General features: G+C 31.6%; 1 protein-coding gene, 1 long non-coding RNA gene and 3 pseudogenes across 2 annotated transcripts; 4 read left to right on the forward strand and 1 right to left on the reverse strand.

Moving 5' to 3' along the window:
* Positions 1-2,392: 2,392 nt before the first annotated feature.
* LOC120167584 (protein ULTRAPETALA 1-like) lies at positions 2,393-3,337 on the forward strand. The gene is made up of 3 exons (XM_039176557.1): positions 2,393-2,596; positions 2,776-3,100; positions 3,175-3,337. The coding sequence occupies exons 1-3, from the start codon at positions 2,422-2,424 to the stop codon at positions 3,335-3,337; spliced, it is 663 nt and encodes a 220-aa protein (XP_039032488.1). The 5' UTR covers positions 2,393-2,421.
* A 1,682-nt stretch (positions 3,338-5,019) lies between these two features.
* On the forward strand, positions 5,020-7,976 carry LOC120167586 (annotated as a pseudogene).
* Positions 6,004-6,403, forward strand: LOC120167587. Its single transcript, XR_005520059.1, has 3 exons — positions 6,004-6,145; positions 6,177-6,179; positions 6,368-6,403. It is a non-coding gene; the product is annotated as an uncharacterized LOC120167587 (long non-coding RNA).
* Positions 7,977-10,890: 2,914 nt separating the features above from the next.
* On the reverse strand, positions 10,891-12,127 carry LOC120167606 (annotated as a pseudogene).
* A 10,479-nt stretch (positions 12,128-22,606) lies between these two features.
* LOC120167543 lies at positions 22,607-24,388 on the forward strand (annotated as a pseudogene).
* The last annotated feature ends 2,269 nt before the right edge of the window (positions 24,389-26,657 follow it).

Here is a 26,657-nt window from a genome sequence, read left to right on the forward strand (position 1 = left end):
CACAAACAACATTATTTAAAAAAATAATCTCCAAAACTACCCACGTAAAACTACCTCGCATTATACAAAACGTGTTTAAATACATCACTTTTTACAAAACGCGTTTAAATACATCACTTTCTACAAAACGCGAGACTCATTAATTTCATATAACTTCATTTAATTTATGAATAAAGAGCACTATAAATGCATAGAACTCTTTTTTTTTGTGAAAAAGCAAGGTTTTAATCGCTTTTTACAAAAAACGCAAAGTTTAGGGGTCATTTAAATTTGCGTTTTAGGGGTCATTTAAAAAAAACTGATGTGAGGTTATTTTCCCTAAAATACTGTTTAGTGATTATTTTATGTTTAATTAATTATTGGGTTTTTTAAAACAATAACGCCTTAATGTTCTAAATATCAATATAAATGTAAATTAATTTTTATAATTAATATATTTCATAAAAATATATAATTAATATTTTTTCGATAAATTTTAAATCTAATCATAATCATACCTAGAGAGGAGGGGGAAAATGGTTCTAAGAAATGGAAGGAGAATGCCCTGTCAGCGTAAAACCAATGACCTAAGGAAATATCTAGGGATAAAGATAACAATTTGACCAACTGACCAAATCTTACTCAAATATATAACTAATTATAATTAGAGTTTGCTCTAAATATATTTATTGGTCAAAATATAACAAGAAAGTAACATGGGGATGTGGTTTTGACGTTAGGGAGATGAATTCAACTTTCAAGTGAGTTGTTGGTTCATAAGGTGGAAATAAGTCATCAATCGCTAGCTTAAGGGTACAATTCTGCGATGATAATATCTGATTGGCTCTCTAGTTCCATGGCCTATGATGTTTTTCTTTTATTGATTCTTTCGTGTGTTTGTTACTCTAATGTTTTAGGAGATTTTTTTTTGAAGTGTCAATCAAATTGTACTTATCCAAGTTGAAACTTAAAGGCAATTTTTCATTTTTCGTCAGTCTTATGTGGTTTAATTATTTAGAGTTATGATGTAATTAAGATCTTCATGAAAGTTGTTCTTTTATTAAAAATATTCGTTCTATTATTTTTAAAAAATAGTAAAAAAATTCCCATCCACCACCTATATAAATGCTTTAACATCTTATTTTATATCTAGATATCTTTTTCAATTTAATATTTAGGATTTAGAATTTGCGGGCACAGATTAATCAATTTATTTTGACCTATGTTAAATATGAGAAGTAAATCACCTCTCTTTCGTAACGTCAAAATTACTTTTTTAAGACATTTTTTTAACAAATTATAAATAAACACGTATCGAAAGTTATTTCGTCTATCATGGATTGAGCGACGTCAGTCTTTCACCTAACTCTTTTTAGATTCCTTATTAAAACAATAGAGTAAATTAAGACTATATTTAAGTCAATTTAAAGAAAATAATTATTTAAATAAATGCGAATAAACTTGACAAATCATAGCACAACTTTTAAACTTGTTAAAAGAGATAACAATTATTTTCCAACATATAAATTTGATTCTCTGACTTGATTTTATAGATAGAGGGCAAAGAGTGACTGAACTATAGGAAACTCTAATATCAGATATCATATTCAAGGTAAATTATCAGCTTTTTTCTTCAATCTTTGTATGCTTCAATTATTTAGAGTTAATGTAGTTAAGATTTCATGGATGTTGTTATTTTATTAAAAATATAGATTCTAGTATTTGCTAAAAAAATTAGTGGAAATTTTCATTTTAGCTACTAAAATAAATGCTTCGACTTCTTATATTATATCTAGACATTTCTTTCGTTTTTTTCAATTTATTTATTGGTTTTCTTATTTGAAAAGAGAAATTGAGAGAACTAGATGATTATCCATTATTATAAAATATGCCAACATGAGAAATAATTTCAAAGATGATTTGATGATTAAAATGAAAATTTAGGGTTTTTTTAGTAATTTGAATTAATTGATTATATGAGATATACAAGAGGTATAGAAAGATCTATAAATTTTTAAATCCCTTTCCCTATCATGTAAGAATTTATGATGCATGTTTCGGTATATAATATGTAGCACTATGTCTTTACTTCCCTGATTTCGAGATTTTTCGTTGTGTAGATATAATACTGCTTTGTATTCATCGTCTGGTTGTGTTTATTTTTTTTCTTTCATATAAGTTTAGAGAAGTTTTTAATGAGGCACGTAGCTTGGTTTAAGCATTATTAATAAATTTCTTTGCTGAAGAAAAAGAGAGGAATTTTCCATATGTAAAGGCCATTTGATCAAATTGAAGAAAAAGAAGAAGAAAAACTGGTCCTTTTTACTTAATTGAAATCATCTCTTTGGTCAACTTCATGCAAAGAAACCTTATTGTTTTAGGTCAATAAAGTAATTATGGTTAGGGTTTATCTTTTTTTTTTTTTTGAGGTTATTGTCAAATATGTTTACCGAAGAAGAGTTTAAAGACATGGAAGGATTGAAAAGAGGGTCAGGTTTCCTTGAGGTTAAGTGTAGGTGCACCAGCAAAAAATATGGTGATACCATTGGGAGGCTTAGGGTTTTCACCAGTGGCCAATTTCTGATATCCTGCGAATGCACTCCAGCTTGCGACGAAGGTAATTCATTATCTTCTTTGATGAACTTCAGTTGCACCTTATTTACATTTATTTTATACATGGAACAGATTCATTGATTTTGACAGTGACATTGCTGAAATTTCATATAATTATAGAATCTTTGTGTTTAGATTCACTCCTTTGGTTGACATGTTTTACTGTGAATTCTTGAAAACCAGAGAAATTGACGCCTTATGATTTCGAAAAACATTCTGGGAAAGAAGGGACCAGGAAATGGAAGAGCCACATTTGGGTGGTGATGAAGAATAAGAAGGTTCCTTTATGGAGGACTGCTCTTCTGAAATACTACAAACATGCAGCAAACGGAGCCAACGAGCTAAATAGCTTGCGAGCCAAGCGCCTTTTCCATCGTGACGAGTTCATTCGTTGCACCAGGTGCAAGAAAGAACGCCGGTTTCGGCTCCGGACCAACGAGGAATGTCGTGTTTACCATGATGCTTTGAATGCAAGGAGGTGGAGGTGTACTAACTGGCCGTACGACAAGTAAGTTTCAACATCGCGTAATCAATTTTTGAATTCGATAAAGTTCCTAACATGTAGCTTTGCATTTTTATCAGAATCACCTGCAAAGATGAAGAAGAACGAGCAAGCAGGAAGTGTTGCAGGGGCTGCCCTCAATCTCCGACGTGCAAAGGTTGTACTACTTGTGTCTGTTTCGGCTGCCTCAAGTGCCGTTTTCTTGATTGCAAGTATCGCACTTGCGTCGACTTTTCTAAATGATAAGTAAGATTTGACACATACACCAAATGATAAGTAAGTTTTGATTATTTAACATAATTAATGACAAATTGAGACGGGTACAAGATATACATTATTTTTTCTAAATACTCTGAAGTAATTATAAGATAATATATTCTTTAATTATTGACAACACACATCATGTAGACATAGTTGTTTGAACACAAGACATCTAGAGAGAATAACGCTCTTTTTAACCACTGAAGTCGTTTAACGAGATAATTCAGTTTCAAACGTTGAACATGACCTGATTTTTCATTAATTACACCAAAATTTAGATTGACACGTTGAGATAATTCGAGCTCCGATGTTTTTTAGTTAAAGTTTTTTATTTATTTATTTTAAGTTCAAACTTTTTCAGAATTTTTTATAATAAAATATAATTATATCTTTTTAGTTCATTTATGTAATTATATATAAAAAACATTAAATATATTTAATTATATTTTTATTAAAATAAAAGTTTTATTCTTATTTGTTAGCATAAAATGGATATAATAATACTTCATTAAATAAAACCAAATATTTTAAATAATTATCATAAATATTTGATATATAAATGAATTAACGTAAACTTATGTTTTAAGAATAAAAAACAATTTAAATAAAATGCAATGCTAGAAAAATGTAGGGCAATGATAATCTTATTTTTCTTAAAAGTAACTATTTCATTATATATAATTAATTTATTAGAATAAAAGTAATTATTAAATTTTATAAAACTTTTTTTATTATAATTTGATTTTTGTTCATCTTGAATCAGTCTGTAATTTGATTTTTTTATTAAAATAACTATTTTTCTTGAATTCATACCCTTCTAAATTTTCAAATTTACTTACTTTTACCACTAATTAACCCGTAATATACAAATTAATTTAGGGTAAAGTCCATAAATGATCCCCTAATTATAAAGTGTTACTTTGTTGAGTCATCTGACTATTAAAAGTTACAAAATAGTTCATCAACTATAGGTTCTGCTTTGTTGAGCTCTTCTATTATTAAAAATTACAAAATGGTGACTCTGACTATTAAAAGTTACAAAATAGTCCATCGACTGTAGGTTCTGCTTTGTTGAGTTCTTCGACTATTAAAAATTACAAAATGGTGACCCAACTATTCATATATTCCAAACTCATCATTTTTCGTTAAAAATTGATGGTTGTTTGAGATGTGCATTAATATGTTGATTAGGGTATGATAAAATATGATCTCAGAACCATTTAAGTTGTATTTTTTAATAAATTTTACATTTATAATATGCCATCAAATCAGTACTTGAAAACATTATACCATCGAGACAGTGCTTGAAAGCAACGACGATGACACTATACATCATTAAAATATGATTTTGTTATATCACAATTAGTATGTTAACATCCAATTCAGACAGACATTAGTTTTTTAATGAAAAAGGATGAGTTTTAAAACATATGAATAATCAGATAATCATTTTTTTAATTTTTAATAATTAAGGACTTACTAAAATAACGCTTTAAAATTAAATGACCATTTATATATTTTAATAGTTGAAATACTCAATAAAATAATACAATATAATTAGAGACATTTGTTTACTTTACCCATTAATTTATTAATAAAATCAACGTCAACATTTTCGGTTTATCTTTCCGAATGTAACTTTCCACTAATTTAAAAGCTTTATAAGGCTATACAAATTTTCATCTCTACTTTATAAAGCACAAACCCGCCTCCTTCCATCTACACCTCCACCACCACCGTCACTAGCGGCGCCCCCACAAAATGTCGTCGACAGAGTCCCTCATCCTCCAACTCCATAAAATCTCCGCCGTTAAATTTGGAAACTTCAAGCTAAAATCAGGGATCTTTTCCCCTATCTACATAGACCTCCGCCTCATTGTCTCTTACCTTCCCTCCTCCGCCAAATCTCCCACTCCCTCCTTTCCTCTCTCCCTCCTCAAACACCCTTTAACCTCATCTGCGGCGTCCCTTACACTGCCCTCCCAATAGCCACCTCTATCTCTCTCGACACCTCCACCCCCATGCTCATGCGCCGGAAAGAAGTCAAAGATTACGGCACTGCCAAGTCCATCGAAGGCGTTTACGAAAAAGGTCAAGTTTGTTTGGTTGTGGAAGACCTCGTAACGTCCGGAGCATCGGTTCTCGAAACGGCGGCTCCGCTTCGATCGCTGGGTATCAACGTGACGAACGCCGTCGTGGTCATTGACAGAGAGCAAGGCGGGAGGGAAACGTTGGAGCGAATGGGATTAACTTCATTCTCTCTTCACCTTAACGGAGATGGTGAAGGTTTTGAGAGCGAAAGGGAAGGAGGAAGAGATGGAAAGTTTGGTTATGAAGTTTTTGGAGGAGAATAGAAAGTACCTGTGCCTAAGGTTGAGAAAGTGAGGGTTAAGTGTTTGGGGTTTGAAGAAAGGGCTAAGATGACCAGAATCCAATTGGGAAAAAACTATTTGATATTATGGTTAAGAAAGAGAGTAATCTCTGTTTGGCTGCTGATGTTGCGACTGCTTCTGAGTTAATTGATATTTCCGAGAAGGCAAGTTTGGGGTCAGTTTGTTTTTGGATATGTTTTCATTTCTCGGGGAAATATCGAAATTTCTAGGTAAAGTATAGAAGATAGATTTCTGTTTTGGATTTATTTATTTTTCTAGGGAAAGTGATGGGGAAATGTTTAGTCTGATTTGCTTTGGATTCTTACTGTCTTAGGATACTTTTGATTTCATCAAGAATGCATAGAATGGTATATGCTTGAGAACATAGGCCTACTTACAATGAAATCATAAAGCATAAGTGTTGTTTGACTCAAACATTCTCTTACCAGACAGTTCATTAGTTTTGTTTGATTCATATTAACCATCAAATGAGTCTTTGGGGTGCTTTAGTGCTTATTCGAAACCAATGCTATACTTGACCATTTCTTGTCAATAAATTATTTTATCTTTATTTTGTTGTCATTGTGCTTGAGTTGTGGCAAAGCTTAATATGTGGGACTGGGAGCAAGGTTACTTTCAGAAATAGTCTTTTTATCAAATGATTTTTGTATGATAATCCTTTCTGGTTTGCGGGTTTTGTTGTTTCCTTAATATTTGAAATATTTGCAGGTTGGACCTGATATCTGCCTATTGAAGACTCATGTTGCATATTCCCTGATTTCACTCCGACTTTGGGTCTAAACTTCGCGCTGTATATATCAAATGCTTATGTTAAACTTATTTTGCCTTCATTTCCCTATCCAGGGGTGTTCTTTAGAATTCTTTTTTAATTTCAGTGGCAATGTAACAGTGTTGCTGTCACTTTCTATTTTCAAGAACTCTTTTTTAATTTAAATGGCAATGTAACAGTGTTTGCCATCTCTATCCATTTTCCTCATTAGTGACACTTGGTCATGGATATAGAGAAGCTATATTGAACCCCAATACCCATTGGATCAATATGGGGTTTTGTGAACTGGTTGGTTGAAGTTATGATAAGTTGGACTAACAATTCCTTGGTTCTGTATTTTGATTGAAGATTGCAGATAAATATAACTTTATGATATTTGAAGACCGTAAGTTTGCAGACATTAACACAGTGACAATGCAGTATGAAGGGTAATATTCATTTTCTGCAGCACAACTGTTCCTTTTCTATTTGCTGCCTTTGCTATCTTAACTAAGTGCTCTCGGGTTGTGTTTTTTCTGCAGGGGTATCTTCCATATATTGGATTGGGCTGATATAGTTAATGCTCACATTATCTCTGGTCCCGGAATTGTGGATGGTTTGAAATTGAAGGTTGTTGTAATTGCCCTATATTACTTTTAGCTAGATTTAAATCAGGGTTAAATACCATTTCGAATAGAATTTTATATTTTGGTACTGTTTTAGGGTTGCCTCGTGGTAGGGGGCTGTTGCTACTTGCTGAAATGAGCTCTGCTGGTACCCTTGCTACTGGAGACTACACAGCTGCTGCCGTAAAAATTGCCGAACACTCCGATTTTGTCATTGGTTTCATCTCGGTCAACCCTGCATCATGGCCTGGTGCGCCAGTAAATCCTGCATTCATTCAGGCTACCCCTGGAGTTCAAATGGTAAAGGGCGGCGATGACCTTGGCGAGCAGTACAACACTCCTTATTCTAAGTATTTTGTCCCATCATTAGTTCTCCAATTCAGCTCTTCTATTGTACAACCATGTGTATAGATTAGGAAACTTTCCTGGAACTGCATTTAAATATGTCCGGTGTAGAAAACATAATGAATGAAAACAACTCTGTTGGCCCGTTGTGTAGAAGACATGAATTTGTCCCCAAAAATGCTGTATAATAATAGTGTGTTTCGTATTTGATAATCGAGAAAAAAGATATTTCAGGTAATCTTCGATAGGGGTAGCGACATAATAATAGTGGGTAGAGGATAACTAAGGCTGCAAACCCTGGGGAGGCAGCTCGCGAATACCCGTCTTCAAGGATGGGAGGCATACATGGCTAAATGCACTTAGAAGATCTTATATCTAATCTGAAATCGTGGTTTGAGAGTAATGCACTTCCCTAATACATAGGAGCCAAATTGGTTGAGTATCTGAATCTGCATGTTTGACTCATTATATTTGTAATACATCTCGAGGCAGATCTTTTAGGTTCTGAATACTACTCCTTTTATCTTTGTTGCCGAGGCTATGCATTTTCCTTTTGTTTGCCTCACCTTCATCTTTCTCTTGCAAAGAGCTTTCGACCGGTATTCGTGTATTCAGATACAAACTTTACAGATCTGTTTAGTTTCAATCGTATAGCAGGATTTACAATTCCGATTTCACAAATTCACCATTTATGACTATGGATTCTGGGATTGATTTTGTAGCAGATTTTTAAAATTTCCAATGTGGAATAGAATAACATGATCACAATCGAGCATACAGACGCCATCTGTTGTCACCCGAAACTCAGATAACGGACAGATGTCAACATCAATCAAACGAACAACCTCGGAAACAGGAATGCCAAACAAACAATCGCATGGAATCAAGGATAACCATGAAACGATCAAGAACATAAACTTGTATCGTGCTCCGGAAATTAGACCGAAAAACAACGATAACCATGATCCTTATTATAGGAGGTCGAGAGAACAATTAATACCTATATTAAAATTTCCTCTCCTTTAAAATACAGAAGGAGTGGCTATTTATACACTTTTAGGTTAAAGAAAAAAATAAGACAATCATTGGCCAAAGACTAAACAACTACCCGAAGGTAGGAAGGAGGAGTTCGCATAGCAGTTGAACAATGGAAAAAAAAAGAGGGGTTTCGCGATTTTAAAAAATATAAATTTGAATTTAATGCTTTTAAGTGAAAAAAAATGAGATGATTCATTTGAAATACAAGATTTTTTTTTTAAAAAAATCATTTAATATTTCAGCAGTGAGAAATAAACTATCCACTTATCATATTCAACGAATTTTTTGTTAAAATTATATTAAATAAGAATTTAAATAATTATCAAAAAGATTAAAAACAATAAAGTTTAAAATTTTATTTTCTATAAATGAAAATTTCTATGACTTGTCAAACTTAATCCTTAAACTTTTGAATATTTCAATTTTGTCTCAAAACTATGACTCTCATTCTAAATTAGTCCTAAACTTATGAACATTCTAATTTCATCTCTAGACTATGACCTCTCTCTAAATTGGTCCCCAAACTTTTGAATATTCCAATTTCATCCCAAATTCATCCAAATATGTAATTAGTTTTAACCATAGTTTAACCTAAATTTGTTTATTTTCCCTTTTAAACATATATAATATAACTTGGCCTAACGATTTTATTAACAAATGTATTAGTATATGTGTATAGTTTAGAATGAAATTGGAATGTCCAAAAAGACTGGGGACCAATTTAGAATGAAGATCATAGTTTAGGGATGAAATTGAAATGCTAAAGAGTTTGAAGACTAATTTAAAATGATAGTCATAGTTCAGGGATGAAATTGGAATATTTAAAATTTAGAGACCAATTTAAAATGAAAGTCATACTTTGAAGACATGTGATGCAATACCTCCAAATTAAATGATTAAAAATATAAGCTGAGTAGGTCTTATAAATCAAATAAATTTTGACAAACTCGTAAGAATTTGTGCTCGTAAGTCGTATATATTCATTAAGTTCTCATCATTTTTAATGAAGTGTGGGTGTTAAATTTTAAGATAAAGTCAAAATCCCATTAGATAAAATTGACTGGAATAATTAAAGCCTAATTAGTGAATCTAAGGAAGACGAAAAAGAGTGGTCATTTTGACAAAACACATTCTTTGGCACACAATTCAGCTGGAATAGCTTGAGAATTTTGAGATCTTCAATGGTCGGCACAAGGTTTCCTCGTTTTGTTTTCTAGTGACGAAAGATCATGCGTCATGAACAGTGGATGTAATATTCAAATCATTAAATGATCTCAGTAATAAATGAGAGTATTGTTATCTCTAAATATTTCGAGTTCGAGCTGTTGCATTGGAAGTTGTATATGCGTGTTAATAGCTAAAAGAGATTCTAAAAAGATACATTGTAATCACTCATATTATTAAAAAAAAATCAAATTGTCCAAAACTGGTCCTATTTTGTTAAAAAAAATAACTGTCGTTTGTGCTAAATATTAACCCGTTGAGTGAGATATGATAAAATCTAGTTCTATTCTGAAGAGATACTACATTGTAATCACTCATATATTAAAAAGTTACAAAATAGTCACTTGACTATTCATATGTTTCAAACTGATCCTATTTGTTAAAAAATTAGTTGTTGTTTGTGTTGAATGTTAACCTGTTGAGTGAAATATGATAAAATATTATCCTAATCATTCGAATTGTATAGTAGTTTGAGATTCTGATATTAGATTTTATCATATCTCATTCAATAGGTTAGTGTAACTCAGACACCATCAATTTTTTAATAGAAAATGATAAGTTGGAACATGAATAATTTGGTGATCATTTATAATTTTTAATAGTCAAGAGATTAAACAAGTAACACCATATAGTCAGAAGATCATATGTACTTTACTCATTTATTCATTCCATCGATTATTGAAAGGGATCTCTTTAATTATTTTTTTTCTTTTCATTCAAATGCAATGACGGAGGGTGAGAAAAGCAGGAAAGGCCAATACCCACAAAATTTGAAAATTTATTAATAAATTTAAAAAAGGGTAAAACCTAAGACTAGATTTATTCTAGTCTTAAATCAAGCTTCAAATTTTCTACGTTTAATCAAGGCAGAAACTCCTCCAACTAGAGGAGATAAAACTTTGAAAGATAACTTGTGTTTCAACTTGGGAGTAGTAATAGATAACTTGTTCCTTCGAGTCCAGGTAGTGAAAAACTTTGAAAGATAAATTACTCTTCCAATTTAAGGCGGTGTTACATTGAAAGATAGCTTACTTGACAAAAAAGAGAATAATCTTTATAAATTTATATTTTCATATCACATTTAAAAATATTCTGATGAATAAAAATAAACATAGAAGAATAAAAAGAATTTTATTAAGCATAAATTTGATTGCAATATCTTGAAATTTCATTTGTTTCAATTCAAATACCAAACAAATACACAGATTTATGAAATTCCTCTGCTCTCCTATCCTATCCTATCACACAAACCTCTTCTTCTGTTTCTGCCTCTACTATTTATTGCCCAAACCCACCCCGAATCCATACGGGTCGAATGAGTTAGAGAAGTTTTGTGTCATCAACCCACTAGAGTTTTGTTGGAAAAGAACAGAGTTATCAACTCGCTTAGTCTGAGTCCACTCTGTACTTCCTCTTCCTCAGATTTACCAACTTTACGCGTTGACATATCCATCTGGCTTAGTGCGGGCGGCATCGTGGGAACATACAAGTCATTATCTCCATAACTCGGAAGCCCTGCTGCAAGACCGCCCAATCTAAATTCCCACAACCCAGGCCGTGGAATCCCGTTTTCTCGTCATTCTGAAGCGTTTTCAACGAGTCCACTCGTGGCAGACCAAAGAAACGATCGTCTAACTCGGGGAATGACTCAATCATGACGTCGAGTTGGGAAGAAGACGATGATGATGAGCCATTGTTGCTATCTTTGCTTGGAACAATTGACTAATTTTTCAGCACTTGAATTCTTGTATATTCTACATAAAACCCAATCATCCAACTGCAAAAACGAACATATAAAAACAATAATTCTTCAAGTTTTCTTCTGGTTATTATTTATTCTAAAATGATAAAATATATTACCTTGGAGCTACCATTTTTACGGGAAGTTTCCAAGAGTCTATATTCATGCATAATCCAATTCGTCTTGCCCTTTAGGTGCTTTTCCGACGTAAAAAACTAGAGCTTTCTTTATTCCAACTTTCCGGCCATCTGTCATGATAATTTTATCAGTTCCGGTAGCTTTCCAGAAACCGGAACCGGCAACTCTGTTAGGTCGTGACCCGTTCGGATACTTCCGATCTCTCGGACTGAAAAATACATTCTTTTTCACCAATATAGCTTTACCTATGCAAAAATATAGATTTTGATTAGCCAAAGAGTAATTAAACAAGCAAAAAAGAAAAAGAGGTTAACCATTTCTGTTGGATTTGATTAAACTTACTCGGTAAAACCCATGGATCAAATTTGTATAAATTTCACCAATGATTTGCAGAGAAAAATGATGCCCTGCAACTTTCCTGCATAAATACTGGACTAAAAGCTCTTCATCTGTCGGATAAAACCTAAATCCTGGTGGCAAGCTCAATTGAGCCAATGGGTCAGTTGCTGGCACTTCCATGATCAGAATTTTCTCGACGACTCTAAACAGAAAATGTAGTTTAATTTGATTAACTGAGCAGTTCTAGCTAGGGAAATAGAATGAGAAAATTTGACTCTTTTTTTTAGTGCGTGAAGGTATTTAAATACTAGAAGAAACGAATAGTGTTGAGCGTACTGTCGTCCTTGTCTTATTTTAGAAATGGAACTCCACTTTATTTTTGTCACCATAAAAGACTGAAACGTGGCTAACATCTTGCGGCCGACGTTATCCGACCAAGAGGGTGCATGAACCATCATCAAAAACTACAAAAGCGTCATCGATTCTTAAAACACGTATCCTTTGGTAATTTTGTTTTCTTAAAATTAGGGATAATTTAATATGAAATTAACGGATTTTGTCTCGATCTGATTTAATAAGGTTGAATTTAAAAAAAAATTAGGTTTAAATTTAGGTTGAATCGAGTCTAATTTTATAAAGGAGTGAGGTCAGGTAGGATAAGATTCGGCTGGAGGGTAAAAAAATCTGACCCGAGGGTAATAGTATAAGTTATTCAAACAAATTTATGGATAATTGCTATAATATAATCTCTAATATTTTCTTAATTAAATTCTTATTTTATATGGGTTGGGTCGGGTCGGGTTTAATTATATTCTAAAAATTCAGGTCAGGTCAGAGTTGGATGGAGAATATATTTTTGGGGTTGGGGCAAGTCAGATTAATAGTATATATTTTTCGAGTCTGTTCAAATTTAGGTGAAGTGTATATATTTTTCGAGTCAGGTCGTGTTAACAAAAAATTCGAACCAATCTGACATGTTCTCATCACTACTTAAAATTCAAATATGATAACAAATTTTTATTTATGTTTTTTATATAAAAAAAATTATATTTTTAATATATGTGTTTATCTTTAAAATTATTTTTGGATTTGTCATAATTATATTTAATATTATATAAAAAATATATTTATAATGATATAATATTGAAATCCTTTTTTAAAATAAATAATTTTGAGGTAATTATAAGATATATGTTTATAATTTTTCTTAATTATCGATAATGATACTTATAAATGTAAATACTCAAATCTAAAACTTCGATAAAAAATAATATTCTCTTTAATTGATAATAGGTATATATATATATATATATATATATAATATATATATATATATATATATATAGTTTGTATTGTTGTACATATTTAAAATTATAAAGTGTTGGAGCAGTAGCCAGATATTGCATACAAATGTGGGAGTTAGGCTAGATTTTTTGTGACGAATATCAATTGAGCACAATGATAGACAAAAAGAAAAACAGGGAGAAAACTGGTGGCTATTCTGTTCGGTGACGCGTTCAGTTGACTTTTCACCGTTTCTTTTTTGTCTTTTCCCCATTTAAATTAGGGTTTTTTTTTTCCACTCAAGAACTTGTATGGATGGCTTCATGCATTACATGGTTTTGGACCACTTTTAGTAGTTGCAGCGTGTAAAAATTAATAACAAATTTAAAATATTTTTGAAGAAATATATATATATATATCTATTAACAATATAAAAATTTGTATGAGATATTCACAAATAAAATTTTAAGGTGAGTATAATCAATAATATAGATAATTATCTGAAAATAATTTGAATTTTAATATAAACACTTGTCCACCCTCGTGAAGAAGTACATCCTCTACTTAATAAAACAATTGATTAGTTTTCCAAGAACTAGATTCTTCTTGGCTTCTTTTCATTTATTATTATTCAATTGGTTTAACGCTTGTCAAAGTGTAATGGTTCCACCCAACTTTTAGCTCAAGGATACCAAGTATTGAAACCAGCAAAATTAGGGTTTTATGTAATACATTTCAATCGTCAAGCTTTTGTTTGGTTCATTCTAAATTATCCACTTCTATATTCCTCAACTAGTTTATCATTAATTACTTGTAAATTAGGGTTATTAGTTGGTTTACTTTGTATTCAATTCATTAACAAATCTGATGATCTTACCTATTATAAGAATATTCATGCTTGAAATTTATGGAGATTAGATTCAAAATTTCGGTAAAAGATAAGATTATTAGCTGTCATAGAGTTTGTAGATTCTTGATTTCTTCTTTCTATACACATGTAGAGTGGAGACGTCTTTTTGAAAGGAACACAGAATCAAAAGGGGGTGCTTTTGATGTTCAAGTGAAGTCATTTTACATAATTATTGATGTAAAGAAAGGAAGCCTTTTTCTCTCTTTAGGTTTGGAAGCACATACATTTTATTTCAAGCTTTTAATCCTTTATTTTAAGCCATTTGTTTTGAAAAGGGTGCTTTTCTTCTCACTTTCCCATCAACAAATGGTATTTTTATTGGGTGATTTTACAAATACATCTTCCTCTTCAATCATTGCTCCCACTTTTTCTATGAGTTTTCTTACGTGTTAAAGACGAGTTTAAGTTCCAAATTATAATTATGTATTTTCTTTCTCAAACAAATTTTTTACGATAAATTGAGACAAATACAATGTAGTATCTATTTAAAGACTTTCAATCTTTTGACAATGAAGACTCATGCCTCTACATACAAAATACTCAAATATGGGACATAAAAGAGAAGATTCATACTTTTGCATAGCCAATACTCGAATCTGAAACCTAAAGATATAATAATAAATCTATTAACCAGTGAAATCATTTGATTCATGCTCTTTCTCAAACAAGTTAAATACTAAATTTTCAGTTTTAAAGGCAAAGGCAGATTACATAGGCATTAGGGATAGACAAGGGGTTAATGGGTGTAATCGCCTTTCCTTAAATTATAAATTTTTATATAATTTAACTATTTTTTTATATTTTCCATTCGTAATCTGTTTTTATTAGTTGAAAATTTGATAAATTTACTCTTAACCAAAAAAAAATAGTTAACCAAGCGTGTTGAATTGTTAGAATTAACTGCCAAATTTTCGATTAAGAAATATAAAATTCAACACATTTTATAAACGTGGCAAATGCACTGGACATGGTTTCAAATTTTTTTCTCGATGTTCAATGTTTCAAGAGCAAAGCAGCCCTAATGTGATTTAAATAAAAATTTAACAAATAATAATATAAAGAGCAAAGCAGCCCATGCATTGACATAAGGTAAAACTCTATAGAAGGCCCCTGTACTTTTTGAAATGTATTTTTTTATCTCGAGTCAACTCCTTTTCATAAATTTTTATGAAATTTAGGGATTGTTTGTTTGTCTCTTAATGGAATCATTCAGCGCTGAATGCTGAACCGTTAAGCATTCAGCGCGTTTGTTCGCACCTCGAATGATTCAGTGCTGACTGATTTAGCAAAACAGTGCTGAATGATTCAACACAGAAGTACATTCTGAATGATTCAGAGCCATTATCAAACAGCATGTCACATTCAGAGCTAATTCATACAGAGCCTCTGAATCATTCAACGCTAAATCATTCTAAAATAAACAAACAACCCCTTAATTTTTCTTTAAACAATTTTTATCTACGTACTCCTAATGAATATTAAACTTACTATGGAAAAGAGATAAAAATTTAAATGTTTTATCTAAAAAAGGAAGGAAAAAAAAGTACAAAATACAATATTCTAGCCGCCTAGCTACCCTAAAACCAACTAACTCGTAACTAGGGATAAAATACAAAGTAGAAATAAGTGTAGGAAAAATTCATAAAATTTGGTCCCACGTGTCTTATATTCGAGGAACCTTTTAAAGTAACGCATCAACTCCTCGCATGACAGCAGAACATGGATTAACCAAATTCTGATTTCGATCAACTTCCTAATCGAAGAAACTCTTGAATATGAGAGGTTAGATAATAGTTTAATAAAATATAACTCGTCAATTTATAATTTTTTATTCGATTTGATAGAATGTTCATCCTTAAACCCAATATAATTAGTCAATGCCGCTCATTCTTATTGGTTTCTGAATTGTCCATGAAAAGAAATATCAGCAACAAAGCTGTATTAACCAGTTTTTTATAATTAATTAAATTATTTTATTTATATAAATGTTATAATTTGAGTGGATAACTTCCATGTTAGGAAAGACAGGTTTGTTAGAGCAAGCAAAAAAATGTGGTTGATGTTTGCGTTGATTTGGTTGGGAAAAACATGTCACATGCTCCCATTGTGGTTGAGGCTGAAACAACAAAGCTGTATTAACCAGTTTTTATAATTAATTAAATTATTTTATTTATATAAATGTTATAATTTGAGTGGATAACTTCCATGTTAGGAAAGACAGGTTTGTTAGAGCAAGCAAAAAATGTGGTTGATGTTGCGTTGATTTGGTTGGGAAAAACATGTCACATGCTCCCATTGTGGTTGAGGCTGAAAAACAAGACATGAAGGGAGAAACCAATGACTCAAGCCTACCCTGGTTGGGTGCATTTGATAGACCTATAAAAAGGACAGAAATAAATATGGCCTTTTGCAGGTTTTGGTCAAGGCATTGGCCGTTCCAGCAGGAGGCCAACAATTGGGGAGGGGGTTTAGGTAATTAAATAGCTAATATTTAGTTGGAATTTCATTTCTAGTTTTTCATTTTCCAAGTATTTTAAGCTAAAAATAACCACAACATAATATAAGCCAATGCATAAAAGTATCGTAATGCATAACTATGAAAAGAGTTGGTCATATTCTCTAAGTTTTTGGTTCTCATGGGCCAAATAAGCAATTAATGATCCATCTGCTCCAGCCAGTTTCCAGTTCTGGGATGCATCCCTTATATAAACCTATATGTGGCAAGAAATTTCCATTAGCCAAAGGCATAGTATAGGTCATTGGATCATGAATCACTCATTACCAATCCAATAACTTTTGAAGGAAAACACCTCAAAATGACCAGAGAGTTGAACCAAAAGTAGATTTCAAAAGATCCAATTGTACTCAAAACAATACCTATGGAAGGTCATTCGATGAAATTAATGCACAATATCTGATGGTCACTACAAATACTCGACGCAAATAAAACAGTCACATTAATAGGCAACAGGAATACTTCGAGTACCTTCTTCACTAATAGTACTGATATTGTTATGCTTGGCATGTAGCATCATAGGGATTGTTAGGTATGACTCATAAATATACCGGTAAAGAGGACAGGGGATGGAGCGGAGTGAGCGAAGCGAACATCAAGTACGGTATAGGGTTAATTTTGTAATTATGTACCAGGGTTTTTTTTTATTATAAATAGAGATGTAACCTAAACCTATGAGACATTGAATAAAACTTCTAGCGCTGCCTAGGCACCGAGGACGTAAGCACATTGTCGAACCTCGTTAAAATTCTTGTGTTCTTTCGTTTTCTTTACCCGATTCTTCAACATGGACTAAATGAAGTTAGAAGCATCAAAAGCAAGAAACTGAGGATGAGGAGAGGGAGAGGGGGAATTTGGATGATTCACAAAAAATAAATAAATCAGATATCTACAACATTCACATTAGTTCCACTGCTATTCAATACTAAAAAAAAAATCTGAGAACTGATATTGAAAAAGGCAATGGGCCCCTGCTCCTATCAAGTGCCCCGATTCTAATACAGAGATGTAGGACTTTTATACCTGGAATCGGGAATAGCGTTTGGAAACTTGTTTGGGTGAACCTTGCGCCACCCAACCCAATATTGAGGTGTTTTGTATGGAAAGCGGTCCTTTCGAAAATTCCGACTCTGCTGAACTTAGCAAAGAGGGGTGTATCAAATCTGGATCGGTGTCTTTGTGTTTTGTGCTATGAAGAGCAAGGATCGATCAATCACTTATTGTGCCATTGCAAGGTGTCGTGGAGACTATGGCAATGTAAGAAGTCTCTTATTTGTTTGGGAGGACCAGCATATTTCTTTCACTTACAAATTCGTATGGAGGTTAGTTTTATTTAGGGTAATGTGGAGCTTGTGGCTCTATAGGAATGACATTTTGTTTAATAAAAAACAAAAAGGAGAATCAACTATTTGAGTATTCTGCTATTAGGATAGGCCATTGGTATTTGGTGCAAATGCAACTGGCATGTTTTAGCACCATCCGTCACTGACTTCCTAAGTGGCTTTCCCATGTTAAATTAGTCTGGGATTGCCCGTGGACTTAATGTTGGATTCTTCTATGGTATTGGTCAACTGTGACTATGTTTGTATAGAGTGTTGGTATTCTTCGAGTTTATTCCTAACTCCAGTTTTAAGCTGGAGCGTGGGAGCCTGCTATGGAGAAATTCTTTAGATCGATAAGTGATGGTATTATTGTAGTGAAGTTGGGATGAGTGATCCATGCTTGTGAACATTATCCTTGAAGGGTGAAGATTATTTATGAGCATTTGGCCTATTATTTCTGTTTCGGTATTTGGTTGTTCCTTTTTTTTGGTTTAATGCTTTCTGCTTTGGGGTTAGTGTTTCTGCAAGTCTGGTGGTTTGTTTTCATCTTGGTTTTGATCCATATGGCTAGATGGGGTTAAATGGTCTTCCATTGGCGTTGCGCTGATATTTAAGTTGTAGGTGCTCGATTCTTCTCTCAGTGTTGGAGTGTTATTTTGGTTCATGTAGCTCGGTGTTTGGCGCTTTTAGACCCGTGTGCTCAATTGGTGAAATTTAGTGATGTGGCATGGGCAATAAAAGTTGGTTGGTGTCAGATGCAATTGCTGTATGCAATTTGGTGACTTGAACTTCTTTTCTTAGTTGTTTGCAGCTGAGTACTTTGGTGGTATGATCATTCAAACATTTTGATTGTTTTTTAAACATCGGATTAGTGCACTCTTTTCCTCCAAAATAGATTTAGTGAGGTTTTTTTATTAAGGCTCTCACTGTCGCTTTGTATGCTTTTACAATAAATAATACAAAGCAACCTTTTAAAAATATTTTACATATTATGAATATACATTTTTTACAATCTAAAAGCAAAATTTTTATAATAATGCTTTTGAAAAAAATCGTCAGATAATTCATATCACAAATTATTTGTTTGAATAGTGTATTTGTTTACAGTATATCCCGAAAACGTATGGTAATTCATACGACAAACCATTTGATATATTAAAAAGGATGCGTCTTTGTCTAGCCTCCGAGAGACACATGGTGGTTCTTGCGATCACCATCTTGCAATTTCAAATGGAATTTCATTCCAACCCCAGCATGGAGCAGCAATTTCAAATGGAATTGCAATTTCATTCCAATCCTGAGACGTATGGAGAAGCAATTTCAAGTTGCAAATAGAAATGCATGGAATTGTCAATTGAAGTCAGATGGGGAGACGCATTGCAGTTCACGCGTCTCCCCCAATCTCACTAACCTCCTTTTTGTTTTTGGTTTAAACGGTAGCAAACACTCTATTTCACAAAATGATTCATATTTTACGTTATTCGAGTCATTTTTTTTCAACAACAATATCATAAAAATTTTACTATGTCTAAAAGATTGTGTGTTTGAATACGTTTAAATATAACTACTCTCGACAAATATAATTTTGATAACTATTAATTACATTAACATTGTTATTATTATTACAATAACAAAGAAGTTGTGAGTTGTATTTAAGTATAATTATATTTGATTTAAGAGTTAATTTTTTAAAAAATATAAATATTAGGGTGATAAAACAACTTTAAACACACAGAATTTGTATCTACCTTGACTGTATAAAGTTGTATCTAATAGAAGTTGATGGGTATGTCGATTTTCTTATTAGTTTTTTGGTTTAGATGCATCATTGGCCCTAAACTATACCCTTTTTGCCAATATGCCCCCCTAAAGTATTTTCAGGACATTTTGCCCCTTACCTTTAAATCGTTATCCCATTTGCCCCAAAATGTTAACTCTGTTAAAAAATCTCACTGACCAATCAAAACACGCCATGTCACCGTTTATTTTTAATGAGAAAAAACAAATTCTGAAAAAATGGTGACGTTGCATGTTTTGATTGATCCATGATTTTTTTAACGAAGTTGACAAAATGAGACAAACGAGGTAACAATTTAAAGTTAAGGGGGGCAAAACTCCCCGAAAAATACTTTAGGGGACAACTCGATAAAAACAATATAGTTTAGAGAACAATGGTGCATTTAAGCCTAGTTTTTTTTAGATCAAGCTTATGTAAAGTTTATTTCCCTCTATCATGCTATATTCATTAGAATGATCCCCTTAATTATATAATTATATTTTTTTTTATATATTTAAATTATATAGTTTCATGATAATATATAAATAAAATTTAATTTCATATCTCTTAAATATATTTTTCATAAGAATATAATATTTTATTTAATTAAATTTTAAATAATAATAAAATTAAAAATTAAAATACATTTGGAGTTTAAGATAATTAGAAATAAATATATAAAAAATTGTACATATAAATAAATTTAGAAAAATCAGATTAAATTTGAGGTAAAAAATAATAATATATGTTTTTAACTTTTATTTTTGGTATTTTATCGTATTTAAGTTTTAGAATAGTTTTATATTTTAAATTTTAAATATTTTTATTTTTTAAAATTTAAATATGCCTCTAAATTTTTTTAAAAAAATCAATTTGACTCTCGAACTCAATAAAAGAAACAAATTTAGTCTGTGTCACATATCAACCAGTCACCGATCATTATAAATCACCACTTTAGCAATCTAGTCTATCATGTAAGTATCGTGAAATGTCATGTCAGCATCGTAAGATTAATGATAAAAATTGTTAGTCAAATAATCATAATAATTTTTTTTTTTAATTTGAGGATCACATTAAGTGTAAAAGTAATTAAATATAACATTAATTTTTTTTAAACAATACAAGGGACTCAGTTTTTTTTGGGTGCAAACTTAGGTACCCTTTTACCTTAAGGGGGTGTTTGGTTCAAGGATTGTGAGATTCTCATGGGATAGGAATCCCACATTCCCATGTTTGGTTGGTCGGGAATCTCATTTCCGGTAATGTTTTATTACCAATAGTAGATTTTTTGGGGTATATTACCGGGAATGTCATTACCTCCATTCCTTTAGGTATTGTAACATTACCGGCGTTTTGGACTAAAATGCCCTTAATTTTTTTTTTCAAAAACATCATTCTTCTATCATTGGATAATAAAAATTCTACGAATGTTAAATTACAAATTTATCCTTAAATTATTTTAGATTTACAAAAAAAAAAATCTATAATTAAAATTTTATATGAAGTTCAGAGATTAAATTTTTTTTACCATTTCATTAAACTTTTTTTATATTTTTAATTTTGTAAAAAAATTTATATAAATATTATGAATTTAATTTTTTAAAGAAAATATATAAAATTTTACAATTTGTAATATTATACAAATATATAATAAGGACAATTTGGTCAATATATTCGAATAATTTTATTCTTTAACTAAACACGGTAATCTTACATTCTACCAACCAAACCAAAATATAACATTCTTAGTAATCCTATTCCCTGGTAATCTTTTATTTTACTGATAATCTTATATTCCGTGAACCAAACACATCCTAATTAAATTGAAGATATTTTTATTCTAATTTTTCATGTCTGAAATCTCCGGCTCATGAGACACTTCCATACTTATCACCTATCTTTCATCCCCAATTGACTTACGGTCGGCTTAATAGATTTTTCATGCGACCCCAAATCACTCTCCCCAGGTATTAACAGTTTTTCCTTAAATTTTTTTTCTCTGTTTGTTTCCCGAGAAAATTATAAAGAAACTATCATGTTTTTTTTAATCTATGTGAGGTTAAATTAAACCTCTTCAATCAAAATTTTCTATCTTCCATAGATATTCACGATTTGTTTGCTATATTTAAATTTTGTGGTGATATTTTGTGGAATTAGTTAGATTGGATCTGATCAGTTTTAATTTGTTATAGAGGTATGATTTTTGGGTTTGAATTGGGCTTTTTAACGTGTTCGATTATATGGGTACTTGTTTTTGAACTATTTTCTTTTATGGGAAATTTCTGTTTACACATCCTTTTTAACAACTTCAATGCCGGGTATAATTAAAGATTCTTGATGTTAGTGGGGTAACAAAGCCTGCTGTGCTGTGGTCAACCTGTAATCTTTGTAAAATGGATAAAATTGACAACATTATCGTTTCATAGGATCGCAGTTTTTTTTTTCAATCTATTTGGCATTTCATCGTTCATCTGTTGTGCATTGCCTGATTGTTTACGTATTACCCAATGCATGAAAACTGAACACAAAGGAGTTGTTTTTTTATTCATGTGTATACCTCCATGCACAAAAATAAGGGAAAAATATCATTGCATTTGATATTGCTAGGATAAAAGCATCAAACAGGCACTGAGTGACGTTTCGGTTTCATTTGTAAACAGATATGATTTGGTTTTGAGGACTTTTTTTTCTTCAAGAATCCGGATTTTCACAGTTTGAGCTTCATTCAGCGTAGTCAGGAAATGGTTAAAAGGTTTGTCATGTTATTCGTCTTGAGATAGATTATGGGTACCTAAAAGAATTATGTGAATGTCTTTTTTCTAACCTCAGGTTTCATGTTACATAGGTATGGAGTGTTTTGACGTGTGGAAAATATCATGTTGCAGTGCATAGATGGATTGAAGCATTTATTGCTTCTGTACTGCAATGCTGTGATATTGATTTGTACAAACAATCTAAAGGTCTGGATGATCCCGAACTTCTTGCAAGAGAAACCGTGTGTATGTTATCGTTTTCTTTTTTTTTAATAATATTGTTAAGCTTTTGATTGAATTAATGTCTTATTTAGACTTTTCCTTATTGGACCTCAATGCAGTCAGTGTAAGTGAAATAGAAGCTCTCTATGAGCTCTTCAAGAGGATAAGTAGCGCTGTGATAGATGATGGGTTGATTAACAAGGTCTTTTTTCTTTTATATTTTACTTCACGTTTTTTTGTGTGGTATTTGTCAAGTTTTGGGCTTTGATGATCACTCCGTATGCTTTTCGTATGTGAATTTTACTTTATGTTACCATTTGGCAGGAGGAGTTTCAATTGGCGTTATTCAAAACAACAAAAGGAGAGCTTGTTTGCAGATCGGGTATTTATCTAATGTTAACTAATATTGTTTCCGTCCTCAAGAAAATAATGCTCATAAATCTCAACATACAGATATTTGCAGTTATTAGTATCTTGCCTGAGCTGTTGTCAATGTATTTTGTATTTCATTGCAGGTATTCGATTTGTTTGATACAAAGCATAATGGAATTTTAGGTTTCGAAGAGTTTGCTCGTGCTCTCTCTGTCTTCCATCCAAATGCACCAATTGACGATAAGATTGAATGTATGTGCCATATTTAATTTGTCTGAATCAAGATCTTTATTTGCATCTTGGTCATCATTCATAACCCCTGGTAACTTGGTGACAAATGTAAATGACTAGCATGGAAATGGAACTCTGAACTTGAGAATCGATTCAGTTTTCAGTTGTCAATCTATCGGGTACTTTGTCTTCTCATAGTTCTTCTATGGCCTTTTGCAGTCTCTTTTAAACTATACGATCTCAAGCAGCAAGGTTTCATTGAGAGGCAGGAAGTATGTACTATGTTTTCTGATTTCAATCTTTTATTTTCTATATTCCTTTGATCCTTCTTCCCATCATTCATATATATTTTACATACAGGTGAAGCAAATGGTAGTGGCCACGCTTGCTGAATCAGGCATGAACCTTTCAGATGATGTTATAGAAAGTATAATCGACAAGGTGATCGATCTGATTCAATCGAAGACATCTTTTCTTTCATTTTCCTTGGTTCTAGTTTATGCATGCTAAGTTTTTCGAGCTTTGCAACAGACCTTTGAGGAAGCAGATACGAAACATGATGGGAAGATCGACAAGGAAGAGTGGAGAAGCCTTGTTTTACAACATCCGTCCCTCCTGAAAAACATGACCCTGCAATATCTCAAGTAAGTCCCAAACATGCTCTCTATCACAAAACCCAATTAGTTGCAGGAGGTTACCGATAAAGACTCTTCTTTCACACCATGTCTACTCTCACTGTCAGTGATTCTTTTGTATCCTTGAAACAGGGACATCACCACAACATTCCCGAGCTTCGTTTTTCATTCACAAGTTGATGATACCTGAAATCAGCAATTGGATTCAAAGCTTAATGAGACACCATACATTATGGTTTGTTCCATTCCATGGGGGATTTCAAATCTTAAATGTTCCAAGGGTGAGTTCTTATGATGTTTTGGTTCATTGGTTTATTTCTTATGTGTGTTCATATTCAACTGTTGAACATTTTTGTTTGTGTTTTCGGTCATTTAGCCGTTCGAGTCTCGTACATGCTAGAATATTTAGTTTTTTCTCAATGTAAACAAAAATGGGTATTTTGATACTTTTTTTCTGGTATAATCTAAAAAATGGAACACATTTTGTGGATGTAAAACTTGAATGTGGCAAATAAATAATTGTTTTTGTCAAAATATGTTATGAATAAAGTTTGAGATTACATAAAAGGTTGAAAAATTATATCTTTTTTATTTGAGATTTTAAAATCCTAGTCTGAACAAATACAATGAATTTTAGTATTTTTCATCAAAATTTGTCAATACATTAATGTAAAAGTAAATATAATTACGAACTCAATAAGTATATCTTTGTAAGTAAATTTACAAAAATATTAATGGTATCAACGATAGACGATAATTCTTACATGAAAAATGTATTTCAGAATGTGTAAAACATAGAGTGAACTGTTGAGAAATAAACTATCGTTTCATCTGTTGGAACTTGAATCATCAAGAATAAGGGTAATTTACACCATTAGTCATCCTGTTTTAGTCGACGAGTTGTAAAATTTGGGTACTAAATTCAACTCACTATGATCATTATAAAATGAAATCTACACTAATGGTCACCTATTTTATGGTGATTGCATTTTGCTCATCTCAAACGAAAATTTTTATTTTAATTATTGCTGTTAAAAATACTTTCATTTCAATAGCATTGGTATTAAATCATTGACGATGTATGAATCAATACACTCGCATGTTATATTTTCTAATAAGTTAATAATTTTAATAAGATAATGAAACATATCATAATTTTACTAATTTAAAATTAAAGAAATATAAATGATTAAAATTAGAAGTTAAACCTATAACCGGTCATAGGGGTTAATGAGTTGAATAGCTCGTAAGGTTTTGAACTCGACTAGATTAAGACTTGGTTAATGCTTGATTCGGGTTGACTCAACTCGAACTCGACTCGAGACCTTAACGAATTGAATGGAGCAAAGTTCAACTTGACTCGATAAGTTCTCGAGCAGTTTGTTAATTTTTTATATAATTTTTAGTAATTATCTCAAAAAATTGTTCTTTTAAAAAAGAAAATTCAATTAATAATTACTAATTTACCAATAGAATACAATAAAAATATGTTAATTATCTAGCATAACAACCAACGAGTCAAGTAACAAGTTTTTGTAACAAGCACGAGTTGAATAAATATTATATAACTTAAAGGGCAATGAGTTGAGTCGAGCAACAACATTTTTTTAATGAGCACAAGTTGAATACAATTTCATCGAACTTAACAAGCTACTAGTCGAATCAAACAACATATTAAACATAACTTACGATAGACTCGCTTGATAATCACTCCTATCCGATCATACGCATAATCAGCACACGAAGCTAATAAATTGTTGAGTTATTGATAAAATAATCACTCCTAACCGTAGGTACATTGTTTTTATTTTGGTACGCTATATATATGTTTATGATCTAGCTTCCTAATAAAATATATATTAAAATATACCACAATTATATATGCATGAATATATTTATGTGTAAATAAAAATTTTAAGATTATTAATTAAATTCAATAATTTAATTTAATAATGATACTTTAATTTGTTAGATGAAATTATAATAAAATAAAATAATTAAAATAATAATATCTTCCGTCTATCAGTATGGAGTATATATATGCTTACTGATATAAATCAAAACAATTAAATTAAATGGAAATCTTGACCAAAATATAAATTAAAAAAAATTAATTATAGAAGTAGCAACATAACAAGTTCGAATCCGAATCCGAATCAATTACAAATTAGGTTACAGCCGTGATGATAACAAATTTTTGAGTCTGCAACCGCCCGAAATTTTCAACTGCAAAAACTTACTCAAGGACATATGACCTACAGAATTCATTTTTCAAAGGAAGGATCAGGAGCTAATCCTATCAACCTAACTATTTGCTCGTCGTTACTGGTCAAGTTTGTTTTGAATTTTTTGGAGAGAACAACATTTCTTTTTAATATTGATATTTAGGGTTTAGGAAAGATGTCCTTAGCGGTCGAGATGATGAAACTTTTGTAGCCACGGATATGGATAATGATGCCCTTGGCAATTGGGTTTGGGAAAGATACCCTTAGCGGTCGAGATGGTCAAACTTATGTAGCCACGGATACGAACAATAATGATTTAAACTATAAAGAGAACAATAGTATAATAAGCTTGGAAGAAGCATACAAATGAGACAAGTATCATTTCATGTTCATACTTCTTAGCTATTAAATCGCATGTCTCTCTTAGTTAAAACTTCATGATTAGAGGCAACCAAATGTTGTAA

This window comes from Hibiscus syriacus, unplaced genomic scaffold, assembly GCF_006381635.1.
Source record: "Hibiscus syriacus cultivar Baekdansim isolate YM2019G1 unplaced genomic scaffold, ASM638163v2 tig00111689_pilon, whole genome shotgun sequence".
Taxonomy (NCBI): Eukaryota; Viridiplantae; Streptophyta; class Magnoliopsida; order Malvales; family Malvaceae; genus Hibiscus; species Hibiscus syriacus.